Source organism: Populus nigra, chromosome 19 (assembly GCF_951802175.1).
Source record: "Populus nigra chromosome 19, ddPopNigr1.1, whole genome shotgun sequence".
Classification (NCBI taxonomy): domain Eukaryota; kingdom Viridiplantae; phylum Streptophyta; class Magnoliopsida; order Malpighiales; family Salicaceae; genus Populus; species Populus nigra.
In genome coordinates, this window is record NC_084870.1 from 10509763 (window position 1) to 10527863 (window position 18101).

General features: G+C 33.4%; 3 protein-coding genes across 12 annotated transcripts; 1 reads left to right on the forward strand and 2 right to left on the reverse strand.

The window, feature by feature from the left end:
• Positions 1-1876: 1876 nt before the first annotated feature.
• LOC133680069 (uncharacterized protein At1g01500-like) lies at positions 1877-5767 on the reverse strand. Of its 2 annotated transcripts, none has more exons than XM_062102878.1 (4): positions 5173-5767; positions 4530-4596; positions 3568-4361; positions 1877-2533 (listed from the first exon to the last, which is right to left on the reverse strand). In XM_062102878.1, the coding sequence occupies exons 3-4, from the start codon at positions 4270-4272 to the stop codon at positions 2309-2311; spliced, it is 930 nt and encodes a 309-aa protein (XP_061958862.1). In that variant the 5' UTR covers positions 4273-4361; positions 4530-4596; positions 5173-5767; the 3' UTR covers positions 1877-2308. The 2 variants fall into 2 exon arrangements, with proteins under 2 accessions (XP_061958862.1, XP_061958861.1); XM_062102877.1 differs by having other exon boundaries at positions 4482-4596.
• A 2502-nt stretch (positions 5768-8269) lies between these two features.
• On the reverse strand, positions 8270-11428 carry LOC133679666 (protein NONRESPONDING TO OXYLIPINS 2, mitochondrial-like). Of its 9 annotated transcripts, none has more exons than XR_009836191.1 (4): positions 11153-11426; positions 10934-11052; positions 9046-9179; positions 8270-8632 (listed from the first exon to the last, which is right to left on the reverse strand). XR_009836191.1 is itself a non-coding variant. In XM_062102335.1 (3 exons), the coding sequence occupies exons 1-3, from the start codon at positions 11299-11301 to the stop codon at positions 9160-9162; spliced, it is 279 nt and encodes a 92-aa protein (XP_061958319.1). In that variant the 5' UTR covers positions 11302-11427; the 3' UTR covers positions 8270-9159. The 9 variants fall into 9 exon arrangements, 7 of the variants coding, with proteins under 7 accessions (XP_061958319.1, XP_061958316.1, XP_061958312.1 ...); XR_009836190.1 differs by having other exon boundaries at positions 8963-9179; XM_062102335.1 differs by having other exon boundaries at positions 8270-9170; positions 11153-11427.
• Positions 11429-14162: 2734 nt separating this feature from the next.
• LOC133679400 (NADH dehydrogenase [ubiquinone] iron-sulfur protein 8-B, mitochondrial-like) lies at positions 14163-17727 on the forward strand. Its single transcript, XM_062101985.1, has 8 exons — positions 14163-14344; positions 15115-15193; positions 15559-15612; positions 15704-15795; positions 16197-16310; positions 17045-17112; positions 17203-17314; positions 17388-17727. Exons 1-8 carry the CDS (start codon positions 14291-14293, stop codon positions 17481-17483), a joined length of 669 nt encoding a protein of 222 aa, XP_061957969.1. The 5' UTR covers positions 14163-14290; the 3' UTR covers positions 17484-17727.
• Positions 17728-18101: the final 374 nt, after the last annotated feature.

Below are 18101 nucleotides of genomic sequence, written 5' to 3' on the forward strand. Positions count from 1 at the left end.
TTTATGGATTGATATTTAATACTGTATTATTATTATATTACTGTGAATAACTTCTTAAAAAAAATTTAAAAGGCCCATTTTAAAAAATAAAAAATAAAAAAATGTAAATTAAATTAGAGGTTTTGCATAAATTAAAACACCTTTAAAAGCACATAAAAAATCACAAAAAAACCCAATTAAAAGACATAAAAAAAATTAGGTAATTAGAATAGGCTTTTTTATATTAAGCCTGTGAATTTTTTCTTAAAGAACTTTTTTTTTTTTACTTTTTAATATTATAAACTTAACCTAAATCTATTGGTTTTAACTATTTCTGGTTTTGAACACGAGAAGTTATCTAATATATATCGTTTAATATTATGGTAGTTTTTAATTTTTGCTCAACAAAAAAAAAAGTGTTTTTTTGTAGTTTCTCTAATGCATAATTGTGTTTTAAACTTTAATTTTAAAAAAATTAAAATAACTTACTTTTTATTTATAAAAAACCTATTTTTTATTTATTTTATAAGTAATAATTCACCTTACACTAATTTTAGTCAAATATATATTTTTTTAAATTACAACTAAAAAAATATTTTTTCAAAACCTATATTTTTTAACATCAAAGACCAGAAGTGCCACATTCTCCAACACATCTTATCACTTATCTAAAATTCAGATCCTGTCTTTTCGAGTTTTGGCTAAACTTGACCGGAATTCAAAAAATTCATAAGATTTTAAACTCGTTCGGGCCCTTTGATGGGTTAAGTGAATACGCTATTCATAAAATCAACTTTAAAACACTCCCACTTCCGATCTGTCCTAATCCTCTACTTCCTTTTTATCTTGTCTTTTCTTTTCATTTTGTCTTTTGCTAAATCTCTTAAAAACCCATAGCCTCTCATTTCAACCTCAAGCTCTTCCCTTCAATTCACGACCAACTCCTCCTCATTTACCTTTATACCAAAGTAATTCTAGGAGTCAAATAAATTGTGAAGGGATGTTATTTTGCCTAAGTTTTTTATCCAATTTTTAGATACCGGAGCACAGGGCTGACAATTGTGCAATATAGAGAGGGCAAATGGTGACGATGAAAGTCATGTAACAAGTGAATCGATCAGTTGAGGCCATGCGCACCAAGATTAGCATGAAGAGTAATGTTATTTGGAACTTGCCCAAGAACATCCTATATTAGTTCAGGGCATGTCCTCATCTTCTTGTTGTTATAGAAAATGTTGGGAATTTGCTACCACGAGTTTAAGTGTATAGCTCTCCAGTTCACAGTTTTGTTTGTTTGCTTGCTTCAATCCCGTGTGGCTGGGTTGGAAGTTAATATTTCATTATAGCAGTCCATTTCAAGTTTTCTATTTTCACACAGTCGATCAATTCTTGTCATGGTTAATATCTGGTAAAGAGAGTTTTAGGTCGAAACATTGTGCCTTTCAAGGTCATTTGGCTGACTTCTGAATTGCAGACCTGGAAGTAAGTTTGAGTCGCAACACTGTGATATTTGTCCGGGCAACATTTGCGAATGTCTAGTGCTGGGTAGAGACCATACTGTCTTTTCTTTCTGTCTTCTGCTAAATCTCTTACAAACTCATTGCCTCCCATTTCAACACCAAGTTTTTAAGTTGTCGCACCTATGGTTAAAATATACTATTTTACCTTTTTTTATATAAAAAAAACACTGTTATTTTGTCAAAATTTTAAGTTTAATATGCTATTTTTTTTATAAAAAAAATAAATGTAATGAGATGATAAAAGTCAAGGATCACGTATCATGATGCTAGGCTGCACAGAAAGCTGTAAATTGTATGCCACAAATGATTTAACTACTCCAGTAACACAACAGAAGACAAGCAAAACCAGTAAGGTGTGTATGTCAAGACAGGAAGAATATCACGCAACAGAGGATAACCTCTGTCCATTACCAAAATTTTACAATAGCTATGAACAGTATTCCAGGAAGGAAAAAGAAAGATCAAGCAACTATCAAACTCACAAGAGGCATACCACACCACACACAGCGCCGTGCCCTGCATTAAATACATAAACAGACTGGCTCCAGATGCGATCCATTTGAGAGAATTTCGTGAAGTTTCTGATGTTGCAGCATGTAATAATTGCCCTTTTATTTTAGATGCAAGGCTTAGCCCCAGATGACCAACGACGCTTAAGCATTACCTGCATCTAATTGCAATGGTGAAAAATCCTTATTCACAATCAGGATTCAGGGCATGTCAGAAACGCCCAGAGTTGGCTGCATTTGGATTGTGAGTAGAAGAATGAAAGCCATAGTGCTAAAATTGCCAATTAGCAAAACTTTTAGTCATGGTAATCGCCTTCTAAAGTTGCGGGTGGTGCCTTGGTAGGTTCGTACCAGCAAGCCCACACCTATCCCAATTCCAACACAAACGCTTAGGCCAATGCCAACACCCACTCTAACACCAGCATTGAACCATGACATTTCACCATCTTCACCGTCCATATATTCTGTTCCTGGGAACAGGTGGTAATCTTCATTCTCCGGCTTGTGGTCTGAGTATTCAGATAACTGCAGAGTTTACAAGGTAAATTAACAGCAGAATGCTTGGGGGCACAACTTCAAAGAAATGAGGATAAAGTACTGATCTTAGATGGTATCAAGCTTCATAAAGTCTCTAGAATCACTCGCAACACAACATACTAAAGAAGACTAAAAGAAAGGAATTCATATCACAACTGCAGTTACAACACAGTACTGGTTCTAACATGCCAACAATCTCTCACGCATAGGACTGCCCAGAAAGTGCAAGGTAAACGAAGCTACCAGTGACCTGTTTAACCCTGACTATATCTGGATTGAGAATTCAACTGGATACTGTCATCAGAGGAAACTATAACAACTTTAAACAACCATTTTGTTCTTAAAATCCACTAAATTTTCTAAGAAACCAGCAGATCTTTACGCATGATTATCATCTTAAGATAGCATTTGAAGCATATGAATACACCTGCATGCTATAGGAGGGAGAGATGTTGCACTAATGACACCCCCGAAGAAAACCGTATAACTCTTCAAACAGATTAACTTGAATTAATAGTTTAGGATTTTTACTTTTCAATCTAGAAATATTCACACATTTTTCATGTTGTTGTAGCAGGTCATTTAAGCAAATAACATACAAAACAAAATGGGTTTGGATTGTACTATTATCTACCTTGCAAAACACATACTAGAATCATATCTTTGCATGTAAGTAGAATGACTAGAATAGAATGAGAAGTGTCAAAGAACTATCTCAACCCAAAAATTTAAGCTGCTAGATGAAATTTTAAGACATGATTTATATTATTCTTTGATATATCAAGAAAAAACAAACTCATGACTGTTTAGTCATTAAGACTCTAATACCATATCAAATAACTATTTCAACTTAAAAGTTTAAGTTGTTAGATGAGGTTTCAAGACATGATTATATTATTCTCTAACATAAAGGACTAAGAACTTGCAAAGATGGAAACAGGTCAAAAACAAAACAGAAGAACTAAACATTCTGAAAGCAAAACACAATTTTCCAAGAAATCCAAGATGAAATTAAGGTATACCTGTAAAGGAAACCTGGAAGGGGCTTTGTCCTGGCTTTCAGTTGCCTCATATTCTGGTATGGAATCTAACATCCCCTTTCTCATTTGCTTCTTACGAAAACCAAGCTGCAATGTCTTTGTTAAGATAATTGGAGTGCCCGAGAAAGATCCTGTAACATAGACCTCAATTGTAGGCATCTCTGAATCTGGACCCATAAATTGTTTATCCTTCAGAAAGCCGTTGCCTAGTGTTATGTCTGATTCACAATTCATGCTCCACCTCTGATCATGGTTCCTTGATTCCCCTACAAAACCATTGCTACAACACAATTCTAAAACACCAGATAACACGAGGACATCCTTATCAAAAACCTCAAACCTCACACTCCCAGTCATCCTTATACTATCGGTGCTGACAAATGTTGCTTCTTCAGATTTCTTATCTAATCTATCCCTCCTAAGAGTGGTTGATGCACCATCAGCATTGATAGAAGTTCTAACACCATTTACTTCGAGAAGGGTATCAGGATATAATGGAATATGGTTCACAGAAAGGTGCTCTGGAGTCGAGTCATCAATCTCACATTTGCTGATTCGGACATAGAATACTCTTATATCAAGCCAAGGTAATGATCTGGGTTGATGAGGAGTTTGCCTAACAACTGCATGGCCATTTTCTCGTAGCCCATTTCCATTAGATGTTTCATAAGAATTCTCCATGAACATAAAGAAATCAATCGTCCTCCTAAATAAAAATCTTCCACCTTGACTCTGTTGCTAACTTCAAGTTCATTTCGGAGGAACAAACAAATGACCTGTGGACATGTCCAAAAAGTGAATCCATAGCAATTTAATCAACATAAGTTGAAGTTTGGACATAGCCAAAGAATAAAAGTCCATTTGAAAATCGAAGAGTTCAAAGAGAGACAGAACACCTGAAACGTAACTGGAGAGAAGAAGCAAAACTAAACAGTAAATGAAACCTTTTGAGAATTGAGACAGAAGGCTTTAACAGACCAGCCAGAACCATACACCAATCCTTTCTACTTCCTGCAAGAAATTAAAGCAAATTAAGAAAAAGTAAAGCCCAAGTTGGGACAACTTAAATAAGTTGAAGAAACAACGGATAAAGAGATAAGAAGAGAAAATAAGCCAGAGAAAAGTCCAAAAGATTAGATGATGGAAAACAATAAATTACGTAACTCTCCCAGGAAAGAAAGAAAAATACTACTGGAGGGTAAAGCTGAACTAACGGTTCTTTCTCCAAGCCGATCAAGACCTAATGTAAAGTACAAAGCACACACCAATCAAACTCACCTAAAAACCAATCACATCTAAAAACTAATCACAGATAAACCATACCAGGTATACCGGATAAATAAAACCGAACACTGACTACAATTCACTGAAGAAGATTAAACCTTTTAAAGATTGTAACAGAAACGGAACAGAAAAATAAATCACCGCAGATTCCAAGAAACTGGACGGCATAGAAGACAAATTATGCAAGTCTTACAAGCAGACAAATCCCTCTCTCTCTCTCTCTCTCTCTCTCTGCATCCAATCACAAATAAAAGAAATACTAAAATATGATAAAAGAATTGTTTAATTGCAAAAAATACTCACCAGACTTGTATCTCCAAGACACATTCTTTTGTTTCTCTCTTAGGGGCCTCCACAATCCAATGGTATCGAATTCAAGGCCTCTAAGAACACTTGTCTCTCCTCCAATATAAAAGAAACTTGGCTTTTGATTTGCTAGAGAACAACAATCCTCCTAGCCATGCAAAAGCTAAACTTTCCAAAAAAAAACAAAGCACAAAACTCCACAAACAACCTGGAATTTACTTAATCTACAATTAATGGGATGAAAAACAAAGAACAGCCCAGTTCGTCAAATTCAACAAACAAAAATAGGCTGCCTTTGATTTGAATTATAGTTGATTGCTGATGAAATTGAAAAGTAAAGACCAGCTGATCAAAAAGCAAACTTTCAAATAGTGGATGGTTGAGTGCATTTGTATGGATAGGATAAAAAGATAAAAGAAAAAAGAACAACCCTGATAATCAAATTCAACAAACAAAAAAGGGTTGTTCTTCGATTTGATATTTAGATTATCGCTGTAAGTTGATCAGATTGAAAAAGAAAAGAGCTGCACAAGCAGCAGAGTGGCAAATTCTGGGTGGTTGCAGTCGAGTCTCTCTCTTTTTTCTTTTTTTAAATTCCTTTTTACGGTTATTATTCTATTGGAAGAGTGGGGTCACTCTGTATCTGATATTTTTCAGATCTTATCCAAGAAAGAGAGGAAGCGGGTCGGTTCACAAAGCCGCGGTCAGTGAAAGGGATACACGCTCTTTTTTTAAAAAAAAACACCTTTAGTTGCTCCAGATTTAAGATCTGTGAATCTTATACTACAAGGATCCTGTCGGTGAGACTTTTTCCTTCCATCTTCAGATTTTATTTAATTTTTTATCCCGCAAGATGCATGGATTACTTGATTAATGAGACTCGTCTTTAAATTACATTTTGATAAAATCACAATTAAGCGTTCCATAGCATTTTTATGAGTTTCTATCTTATTGAACTTTATATTGAAATCATGATCCCATCATTTTATAATATTTTTTAGGTTTTTATTTAATGCTTAGTAGTTTTTTATCTGTTAAAGTTGTGAGCTTTTAACCACTATTGCACTTGTATAGTCATAGGTTGAACGACTAGTAGTTTACTTATAAGAGAACTTCGCATTTTAGTGCCAGTCTATGCCTTTTTCTTCTTTTTTTCTAAGTGGGTGTTTATAACAGAGTAATACTCATTTTTTTAAAAAAAAATTGAAGTTAGGAAAAAAAAAAGAGCTGGAACTTAATGTAAATTATGGTTTTATATATATATATAATAGTTGTAAGCTTGATGTATTTTTTATTTTTTCAATAAAATTTGTGCTCGTTTTAAATAAATAAATATGTTTTTTGATTTTCTATTGAGGAAAAAAAACTGAAAATAAAAAAGGGAAATTATTTTGTATCACTAAACACATCCTTAATATTTCTTGTTTTTCCCCGATAAGTTTGTCTATTCAAACTAAAACAATTTTAGTTAAATTTTATAACAAAAATAATGCGTTCGCTAGATTTTTTTTTTCCAACACAGAGCTATAAATTCACAATTCTCTCACGTTTTCTTTTCATTGCAAGTGCGAGATATTATAAAAACAACTAAAAAAATTTATACTAGTTTAATGGTTTACACAAACAGTGAATCAAATTAATATATATTTTTAATTATTTTATAACAAATTCTATCAAAATTAAAGTGATTAATTGTGTGTAATGAGTAAGTTCACGAGAATGATCTCTAAAATTCTGTTTGTTTTTATATTTTAAAATATTTTTAAAATAATTTTTTATATTTTAAATTAATAATATTTTTTAATGTTTTTAAATAATTTTAATATACTATTATCAAAAATAATTTTTTAAAAAATAACTTTAATTACATTCCTAAACATATTCATTGACAAGCAGTGTGTTATTTTTTTTCCTAAAAAAAAAAGGACGAACAACCCCTTATAAAAATAAAAGAAAATATTGGCCAAGCACGTGCCTACCTCAGCCCCACGCTCTTAGTTGTTTTGCGTCAAGCCTATCCTGGTGCAGCTAAGCTATCATTAGGTTTTTTTTTTTAATTTAATTATTTAATACTGAAATTTTATTATTCAGTATTAAATTAATTATAAACTATTTTTTATTATATAATAAAATAAAATAAAAATAATTCAACTAGTAAAATTCATAACTAAGGTTGCGAGATTAACTATGATAAATTTAACATTTTTTTTCTAAGTTTTTCTAGAACAATTTCTATATAATTTAATTTAAAATAAAAATTGAATCAGAATTTTATAAGTTTGGACAGTGAGTTTAATGATAATGCTAAAAAAAAATTCTATAATCCAAATATTATTTTTTCAACGATAGAAAGTAGTTTGATTTGAATGCATACCAAACAATTTCACCAAATAAATCAAATAGCATCCTCGAGCTCCTCTACCATCTAGACAACAGACACAAATAAAACAGTTTGATACTTCACTGCCTTGGCATTTCACGAGAAGACACGTGGGGAAACGGAACTTGCACGCTTGCGAAAACAATTTCTTATCTTCTGCTTCATATCCATCTCTAACATGGCATCATTACCATTCCCTTGCATGATAACGTTGCAAGAGGGAGCTGGCATGGCAACACGTTGGTCGGAATCGATGGTAACTTAACCATTGCTCATGATGTTGGTCCTCCAGACACCTCAGATAAACTTAAATACCTTAAATGAACTCATTACCATAGCCAACATACACACTACTAAGAGTCCGAATTTGAGGAGATAAAATGGTAAACGAGCTCACTGCCATAGCCAGCATCTCAACGTTTTAAGAGAAACTTCTAATTTCTTGTAGCATTACTTAGTTCTCAACAGGGGTCACAATAAACCAACTGGGATAATGTATAGAAAAAGGACAGCGTGTTTCCTTAACCTACCGTGCAATGTCTCCTGATTGAGAAATATTATCCACTTCCTTAAATGGCAAAAGGGTGTAAAACGTAGAAAACAAGTTATAATTTCCAAGATTATCCATTTCAAAGCAGATGTTTTTCCATCCAGTTCAATCATCATGTTATAAACTCTTCAGATTGGCAAATTCATGCATCCTAGACCAAAAGATGAATGAAAATGGAGTGCATATGAAATAAACTCTTGAACATCAACTATTGCGAGACAGATATCAGACATATAAACGATAATGTAATAAATTACGTCTATCGGTGTGATTACTGTATGCAGGTCATCCTCCCGTTCAGAGAAAAAGGCCAACACGGCATAAAGTGATAAATCAATACCACGCCTCATTACCTCATGGGATGGACGTTAGGTTATATTCATCGAATCACAATCCTACGAATTCCAACGAAAATATCAGTTTCTCCACAGTAGTCAACCAGCACGTTTTGATGGACAATGGTGCTGATGATCTGTGTGTCATTGATTTTTTTGTGGAAATGTGCCTCCGCTAACTGATCTAGTGTTCTGTCCACGATTCAAAGCATGTAATTAATTCCCATGTTATTTTTGGTCAACATCACAATTCACATATCCAAACAAATGAATATGGGAAAAAATGGAGAGAGGAACGAGGGAGACACATGCCAAGTGATCTTGACACCCATCATCCACTTCAATTCAGCTATCAAACCATGATATGGGTTAAAACTACGTTTTCACACGGGACCCACTTGTGTGCAAAGAAAACATGGGAGGGTGAGCATGCATCAGGTTCAGACATGAATCGCTCCAATCAAGCCAGCTCATGCACATAATGAGGTGAATAGGTGCTATTTGGAAATAAGAAAACCAAACCTCTGTTTTGTGAGAGATGATAACACCACCAGTATTACATCAACCCTACAGAAGTAAATGATCCTGGCCAAGAGATGACTTACATCAAGCAATAGCCACGAATGGAAATGAGATGTCAAAAAGAAGAACCAGCCAACATTAGGGGAAGAAAAACTGCTCAAATGCAACTCAATTTGTTTGAAATGACCTGAGTCTTGTCACCGAGGAACTGCAAAATCTAGGAAAAAACCAGCGATAAAAAAAGAAGAAGAAACTCAGTAGCTGGAGAAATGTAAAAAAAAAAGAAGAATTTTGTTCAGCAACAGGAAACTTAAAACACGTTGAGAAAACAAATACGGAACATAGAATACTAAAAGTTAATTGGGCAACAGAGGGGAACATGATAACAAGAATTCAACAAGGGAGTCTGAGGATAAAAAAAAAAATCATCCTTGCTGCCCCAATTTCATTCTTCATCTAATGATTTGATTTATATTTTTGGTGATGAGAACTTAAGGATGACTAACACTGTGATCATTCCGAAACACAAGCATAAGTTGTATGCTGCAGCCACCACAGCAGAACCACAACATTTGAAGTTGGATATAGAATTCAAGTGTCTTACAAGGCCAGCATCTCTACTTTACACACCAGAGCTAAGATGGAAAAACAAATGAATGGGCAGGTTATTCACATTTCATTTGATGGTCAGAAGCGAAATAAAAGCTAATCAGTGGTAATTCTAAAGATTCCCCAAGGGAAAAATATAGATGTCTCCTACTTTGCCCCTAAAATGTGCAAGGAATATTTTAAAGATTGAATCGACAGGTTACAACACAAGCAATAACGAAGTTATGTCTTGTTGACAGAAGCTTGACTTTTCATCTTGTAGCTGATCAACCAAGGGATTCTAATTTCACATACATTTCATCTTTCACGTTAAGAGACCTCTACTCTCACAGCCATCGAATGATGAAGGAAACCAGATATTTTGATAAAGAGAAGTTCTGTTTGAGGACAGGTTAAAATCCCTATCAAATCAATTTTTCCTGCTTTAAGGACATTAAACATTCAATTAACAAATGGCATTACCAGACCCCACGTTAACTGGTACAGGATATTATAACTCAAAGAATCCATGGAAAAAAAAAAAACTAGCAACCAATGAAAAATATAATCCATCCATTCTCTTTGTGGTGGGGGAAGGGGGAAACAGCAGCAAAAAGGCAAAATAACAGCATTTTGGCCGAAACATGTTTGCATATGCTGGCATATTACAAAGAAACAAAATTCAAGACTCGGAAAAGGATTCAATTTCCTTTCACATTTATCACCCCAGCAAGTCATGTCACAACGGTGTTGCAAGTCCTATTGCAATATAGTAGAGGAATCGAGTCAGAGGCAACCATCAACGCAGAATAAAAGGTTGAAAGGAAACAGTACTAAAAAACACTGCCAAAATAAAACCCATTAAAAAATAATTGTATTTCAATATTAATCAAATGCCATAACCACTTGAACACCGGCAAGATATCCATTTCTGCACAATCTGGTTTTATTCGTAGATATAATAAGAGAAGACAGAAATTATAATAAACGCTTGCAAGACCAAGCAAGTACTGTACACACACAAAATAACCCACATCAGTTTCTACAACGTCCATTTCCTAATTCCTACAACACATCCAGGTAAACAAACACCAGTGTTTATTAATTAAAAATATAATAATTGAGTTAATAATAAAGTAAATTCTTCCAGAGATATCGAAAAGTCCAGTTCAACGCCATCCCGGTGCCTCCTCATTGCCTCTGAAGAAGGCACCTAATAACAACTATAGAACCCTCATAGTGCATAAACATGTGGGGCCTCAACATATATTTGACAAATGACACGACAGACTGTACTTAGTTTCTCAAAATGATAAAAACAACAATAAACTAAAATGATAAAAAAAAAAAAAGATAGAAACTTGAGAAATAAAAACAACTGACCTCGAGAGAGCCAGCTCCAGCAAGAAGAATCAACAGCGATGCTAGATTTGAGTCTAGCATTTGCAATTGCATTGTGAAGTGGCATCAGTGACTCCACACTCCCTAGAACTGAAACAAACCTACAATTCAAAGGCAATTACAAAACATTATATTAAAATAATTAAAACAAGATCCAAATTTGAATTGAAAAGAGGAATTAGTTTGCTTTTTTCTTTTTACCTTGAAGAGGCAAGGATAGTTCGTGTTGGTGTTGAAGTGAAAGGAGAAGACATGGATTTTGCGTTTAGTGTTTTCTGAGTTACCGTTTTGGATCGAGATGCCAGGGACCTTGAGGTTGCCGTTATTGCCGATCTGCAAAACGATGCCATTTATGGTTTAGAGAAGCGGAGAGTGAGTTTAAATTATCTGACTCAAAATCGAGAGATGAAAGGGTGATTGATGGCTTAAATCCTACGCTACACAGCGAGGGAGTTTAGAAGACCAGAGCCTTTAAATTGTGGTGAGAACAAGAAACAACCCTTTTTTTCACGGTTCAAAGAAACGCAGCGTTTTGGGTGGAAAAATTAACAGAACGCAAGGTTGTTTATTTTTTATTTATTTCATATTTAGGGTCATTTGGAATTGACACTGATAATTTGTCTCTATTTTTTTTTTATTATTGTATGGGTGTTTTTATTTTTATTATTATTATTATTATTATTATTATTATTATTATTATGAGTAAAAAATAGTTCTTTTAAAAAATAATTATTAATAAAGTTTATTAATTGAGTTGTTGGTTTAATAGGTTAAGCCGCAAAACTAAGATTACCTGATATATTAATATTTTAATTTTAAAATAATTATTGTTCTTGAAAGAAATCTTAAGTCTAGTCACAATTTTACTTATTTTTTAAAATACTTTTGAACATATAATTTAATTTAAAACTTAAAATAGATAAAAATTAAGTAAAGAAATTCAAGGTTGATACCTTGAATAAGATTTAATTATGATAAAAAAAAATAAAAAAACTCAATGTTTCACTATATACATGCTCACATTTATTGTAGATCTTTGCACTAAAATTACAACTTTACCTTTAATAGTTTAAGTCTTGTAGTATGCTTTCAAAGATAATATAGTATTTTTCATAAGACACGCTTGCTATTACAAGATTGAACATGGATAAAAAAGTATTTTTAATCTTTGATATGCATATTGTAATATCCAAATGACTCTTAAAAATTAAATTTTCTTAATGGTAAAGGTAGGGGTGTTTTTGGTTTTTGTTTTTCTTGGCACAATATAGTTATTGAAGTGTCCTTAGAGTTAGATAATCTAAAGCTGGGATTGAAGAGGTTTTTTTGTATTATTATTGTTATTTTAATGTTGTGTGTGGTCATGAACAGTTTGTTATTTTAATTTTTTTTAAAAAAAGGTTGATAGCACGTGCATTAGTGTGTGGGGGAATGCCCGTGTCTTTTGAGCAACACGTATGACACCTTCCTATGATCGAACACCACATTTCAGGACAACGTTTGAGATGTCTCGCTGCTCCCTTCATGGTGGTCCGATCCGTATAACCACCAAACACACAATAGAGTTCAAACGATATTTTTTCTCCCCCCTTCTTATTTTTCTTAAACCTTGAAAAAATATGCAACCCTAGTAAAAAAAATCAAAAGAGTGTGTTATCTGTTAAGTTTATCACATTTTATTCTTATTTTTTTAATTGTATCAAATTTCATTTATTTATTTTTATTAACTTGATCCTTTGACTTTTGATTTTTATATTTAACATGTCATCTTATTTTATGATGTTTCGAGTTCGACCCTCAATGTTTTGATTTATACTTAAAATTCTTGATTCTTTTATCAAATTTTAATTTATTTTTAATTTTATCATTGGGTCCATTATTTTATTTTTATTTTTTTATACCTGGTCTTTATTTTCTTGATTTTTATTATTGTTTTGGATTTTTTATGAATTTAATTTTTCTTTTTAATTTTGCCATTTAATTCAATATTTGATGGTATTTAAGGTTCAATCCTCAATGTTTTGTTTTTTAGATTTTTTATCAATTGTTTTTTTTTTCAATTTTATCCTTAGATCCAAAATCTTTTTTTTTAATTTGGTTCTCATCCCCTTGATTTTTATTTATTTTTGGATTCACTTGTTAATTTAATATTTTTTTCAATTTTTCCATTCAATTCAAAATTTTAGTTTTTCCTCTCAATTATTTTTTAAAACTTGATACATAGTTTCTTAATTGTTATTTTTTTATCCTTTATTTTTTTTATTTTATCATTCAATACTTGATTTATTAAGATCTTGTCTCCTTAGTTTTTTTCCTTTGTTTACAGGCCTTACCCTTGAGTTAATCCATGACAACTATTGGGTCATGGGTTGAGTTGGTTTACCCAGGTAGACTCGAGCCAACTAAATCTTCTTGTTTTGTAAAAAAGTCAAAATGATATAATTTTGAAAAAAAAAGAAGAAAAATAATCAACAATTTCTTGTTTGTTTTGCCTCGGGTTATCCAAAACACGAGTCAACTAGGGTTTTTGATTATTTTATACTGGACAAATTCCCCTCCAATTTACTTTGAAACTTGCCCCGGTCTAAGCCACAAGTCACCCAGGTTGCGAGTCAAGTTTTAAAATAGTAGCTTTTCCAGATTGAGTGCTTCTAGTTTAGTTACTAGCTAGGTTCACGGGTCTGAAAAATTAACACGGGTTGATGTCGTTTTCTTTTCCGGTTACATATTTTGAAGTTGTTTGTTTTGAAAAATAAACTTCATTATTTTATTTGGTTTTTTTTTTAATCAGGTTATCCCTATTCCTTGATCCAGGTGAGAGGTTTGTTTGGACATCTCATGTTTTTTAAGTCATTTTATTTACCTTTTGATCTTGTCATCTAAAATTTGATTTTTTTTAAAATTACACTTTATTTTTTTTCATGTTTTGCCTTCTACTATATTATCTTATTTGTATTATCCTACTTACGGGTTTTAACAATTTCATCTAATTTTGTTGGTGCTTTGTTTTTAATTTTTTTCGTTGATTTTTTTCTTTATTATTTCATCCTTCTATATTTTTACTATTGAGAATTGATAATTGATAATTATTATTATTTTTTAATTATTCAGTAATAATACATTTTTTTTCCTAACGCCCTGTGAATTTTTTTTTATTAAATAATTGGTTCAACCCACAGTAGCGGGTCAGTAAACTATTCTGAATAAAGTGACCTGACTTGAACCGTATCCTCCAATTTATCAGGTGGTTTTGTTTGGTTTCCCTTCACTGCTAACTTCACAAATCGCACCCGGAGAGGAAGAAGAAGACCTCGAAATCAATCGTCCTCGCTTTTATCAATGGCTGCGATCTTAGCTCGCAAGTCTCTTTCTGCTCTTCGCGCTCGTCAGCTTGTAAGAATCTTGTTGCCCTAGCTACCTCTTTCTGTTTGGTTGCCTAGAAAATGAAGGAAATTGTGGAATCGGAATTGCATATTTGATCCTTAAACTTCTCAATACCTGTGACTTGAATCTAATCTTTATCTCTAATTTTAATTTTCTAAAAAATGGATAATATGGGTTGAAACGCGATGATTTAGGTTATTTATCGAACTGATTTAGGATTATAAATGAATTATATAAATTTAATTCCTCTCCCATCTATAAATAGAGGTTAAATGAATTGATTTAGGTTAATTAAATTTTCCTGGTTGTTCCAATCCTCAATGAAAATTTGTAGAAGCAGATATGGTATTTTATAGTGGAATTGCTATTAAGATGGATGGCAAGATGACACATTGTTGCAGCGGTAGAAATCAACTTATTTTGTTCAATTTTTAATTTGTGTTTTTACTGTAATATGCTGAAATTTCAGTTTGTGAATTTTTGTTTTCTTGAACTTGTGTATGAATTGAAATTAAAGAGAGAACAGAAGCTTTTTAAGGTATTCGTGAGGGCATGGAATAGCAACTCGTGATGGAAAGTTTAGGATGTTTTTCACTATACTTTGAATTGCTGACTGATGGGTGATGAAATATTGGTTGTATTTTGGAATAGTTTTTGTATTTGGCTAATGCTGCTGGTGTTAGCCTTGACAGTTTATGTTTTCCACGGTTGATTTATGAATCTAAAGATGTTAGTTGGCTTATAGTAATATTACTTTGTTCTTCTTTCTGGGTCTGTAGGCTGTACCAAGACAAGCATTGCATGGTTCAAACCAATATGTACCGAGATCCAGTGCCCATTTATATTCTACCAAAATAGGTTTGCTCTGTTCTCTCTGTTTTATTCGCTTTCAGATATACTATTTGTGTGAGTGGGTGAACTAGCAAAAAAATGTTATTGAGTTTTATCAGCGATACTCACAAATCGAAGACTGTATATCGTTTGTGTTAAAATTTATTACATGACATGCTGAATTTATTTGAGAGGAGAGTGTTTTGGATTAATGTTTTAGAATTTCCTCTGGAGGATGACAAGCAATTATTTCTTCTTCAGAGAACATGTTGAGATTCTAGTCCAAAAGTAACTGCCTACATCTTTAATGGGACCTTTATTACTCTTACAGTGTGTTTATACTTTGTTTAAGTTATCGCACTTTATGTAATTTTCCTTATCTGTTACCGTAGAAGATGAAGATAGAAACGAGCTTGCAAAGGAGATTTCAAAGGACTGGAGTTCTGGTAATATATACATCCTTGGAGTTTGTGTTTTGAATTCTGTCGTACTTTTTTTTTTCCTGATACAACAAGAGGTCGTTCTGACTAATTACAGTATTTGAGCGGAGCATTAACACACTCTTCCTTACTGAAATGGTTCGCGGTTTGTCGTTGACTCTCAAGTACTTCTTTGAGCCAAAAGTTACTGTAAGTGTCTCCCCATACATGGTCAGATATTAGAGCATCTCCAATAGGAGAGCCAAAATCCTTTTTTTTTTTGTCATTGAAAAGCCATTCTTACATATTTATTAAAAGAGCCAAAAGCATAAAATAAATTGTTTAAAGATTCTTTCTTTCATCTCCACAACTTTTCTCAATGATTTTTCTCAAAAGAGCTAAAACAATTAATATTAAATATATTAAAATACAAACGGGTTGTTAAAATGAGTTTTTTCCATTGTAGCGCATATAAGAAAAAAATTCATATTTACACTATTCAAAAAGTTATATCAATAATTTGGCTCTTCTAAATGACTTTTGCTATTGGAGATGCTCATATAATGTGACAACGGCGAGTGATGATAGTAGAAATATCTTCTCATGTGCAGATCAATTATCCATTTGAGAAAGGTCCCTTGAGCCCACGTTTTCGTGGTGAGCATGCACTCCGGAGATATCCTACAGGGGAGGAACGTTGTATTGCTTGCAAACTTTGTGAAGCTGTAAGGCTTCGAGATTCATTGTACTCCCTTAAACAATTTTGTTTGTTGTGTGGATTTTTTTTTTAAAAAGGAAGGAATTTACTTTGTTAGTTTCAAATTCCATATTACATCCAGCCCCTAGTTAAATCATTCTCTAGGTTGGAGATGATCAAACTATACCATGGTGCTATGAATTGTGTTTTGCTGAATCACCTCAAAATTTGATAAAATTATTATGTGATCCCATCAGGCCTATGGAGAACTTAGAAATGGTTGTCACATATTTGCAACTCCACTCAGATTTTTCAGAAATGGTAAAACAGTATATAAGCTGAGACAACTTTTATATGCATGCCTGTACTGTTTTTTTCGACTGTCCTTTTTGCATTTCCAGGTTTATATTCTCTGGAATTTAATTATGATTTGATTGTATCTAGTTGTGAAATTCCAAGTTGACTGCTTCCTACGGTAAGCACTTGTCATAAGAGATTATAATTACTAGCGTGAAAACTTGCTGGTAGCTTCTCAATTTGCATTACTGTTTGATGCTTAATTTTTTTGTTGTGGGTGTATGCATTTTTGTCCTGGGTAATATTTTTTGAGATTCCTATTTCTGCTTTTATCTGAGAAAGTAGCAACGTCAGTCTTTTCTATCTGTATCCTCATAATCTCTACGTGCTGCTAACATCTCTCAGTTCATATGGTCTTGTTAGTTGCATTTAATGCTTTTCTCACAAAGCCTGGTTGGTTGCCAGATTTGTCCTGCTCAAGCAATAACCATAGAGGCTGAGGAGCGAGAAGATGGAAGCCGTAGGACTACTAGGTAAGAGGTTTATCATTGTTTCTTTGTTCCTCGTTTTTTTCTCCTTCTGTGCCCCTGTCTCGTCCTTTCTCACAACTCTGGATTTGACAGGTATGATATAGACATGACGAAATGCATCTATTGTGGATTCTGCCAAGAGGCATGCCCGGTTGATGCCATTGTCGAAGGACCCAACTTTGAATTTTCAACAGAGACTCATGAGGTTATATCCCTTTCACCATGAGCCTACTTTGACTGGTAAAAGAATTTATTCTTAAAATTCATCGTTGTTGCAGGAACTCTTGTACGACAAAGAAAAGCTACTTGAGAATGGAGACCGCTGGGAAACTGAGATTGCAGAGAACCTCAGATCTGAGAGCCTTTATCGTTAAAATGTTTTTTCGCTGGATGGGACACGCTTGAAAAAATAAAGAGATCTGTATATGGGTCTAGAAGATATTTGTATTCCAAGTTTTGTCATTTGGTAAATGTTTATTATCGCATTCGCTTCTTCTGCAACATGTTAAAATGTAACATGACAGGTAAGGGACTCGAGATGCAGCTTCAATTTCCCTCTTTGTAGAACATTTGATTTTATGGAATGAGCGGGAAACGTGGCAATCTATTTGAACTTCATTTTTAGTCGTTTTTTGGAACCTTAGTGTTCAGTGTTGGACAATTAGGTTGCAGGAGATGAAGAGTTGTTGCAAGGTTGCCCTATCATTAATGTTAGGATGATCAGAAGCAACGACTCTTAAGTTATACCTCTTCTCCGCTCGTGGGAACAAAACAATCCCCGAGAATTGCTACGTCTTCATTTGTGCAAAGCTAAAAGAGAAATGGTCACGAATCTAGAGCACTGGACTTCTTTCGCCAGCTGAATAGCTTTAATTCTCCCCCCCCAGACGGGATATGATTCATACCGGTTCACCAGATTGCGTATGTTTTCCCTTATCCCAAGCCATGCCATTGCCGCACTCGTGGTCTTTCTAGTCGATTGCTTTCTGTTT

What these genes read in the sequence shown, in the direction of transcription:
- LOC133680069 (XM_062102878.1), bottom strand. Translation starts at nt 4,272, where the DNA reads ATGTTCATGGAGAATTCTTATGAAACATCTAATGGAAATGGGCTACGA. An exon ending in CTTCCAGGTTTCCTTTACAG is followed by an intron (nt 2,534 to 3,567) that starts GTATACCTTAAT and finishes TAAACTCTGCAG; the next exon opens with TTATCTGAATACTCAGACCA.
- LOC133679666 (XM_062102328.1), bottom strand. Translation starts at nt 11,301, where the DNA reads ATGGCATCGTTTTGCAGATCGGCAATAACGGCAACCTCAAGGTCCCTG. An exon ending in ACTATCCTTGCCTCTTCAAG is followed by an intron (nt 11,053 to 11,152) that starts GTAAAAAGAAAA and finishes TTTGAATTGTAG; the next exon opens with GTTTGTTTCAGTTCTAGGGA. An exon ending in CTGGAGCTGGCTCTCTCGAG is followed by an intron (nt 10,394 to 10,933) that starts GTCAGTTGTTTT and finishes TTATTTTGGCAG; the next exon opens with TGTTTTTTAGTACTGTTTCC.
- LOC133679400 (XM_062101985.1), top strand. Translation starts at nt 14,291, where the DNA reads ATGGCTGCGATCTTAGCTCGCAAGTCTCTTTCTGCTCTTCGCGCTCGT. An exon ending in TTCAAAGGACTGGAGTTCTG is followed by an intron (nt 15,613 to 15,703) that starts GTAATATATACA and finishes GACTAATTACAG; the next exon opens with TATTTGAGCGGAGCATTAAC. An exon ending in GGAAGCCGTAGGACTACTAG is followed by an intron (nt 17,113 to 17,202) that starts GTAAGAGGTTTA and finishes TGGATTTGACAG; the next exon opens with GTATGATATAGACATGACGA.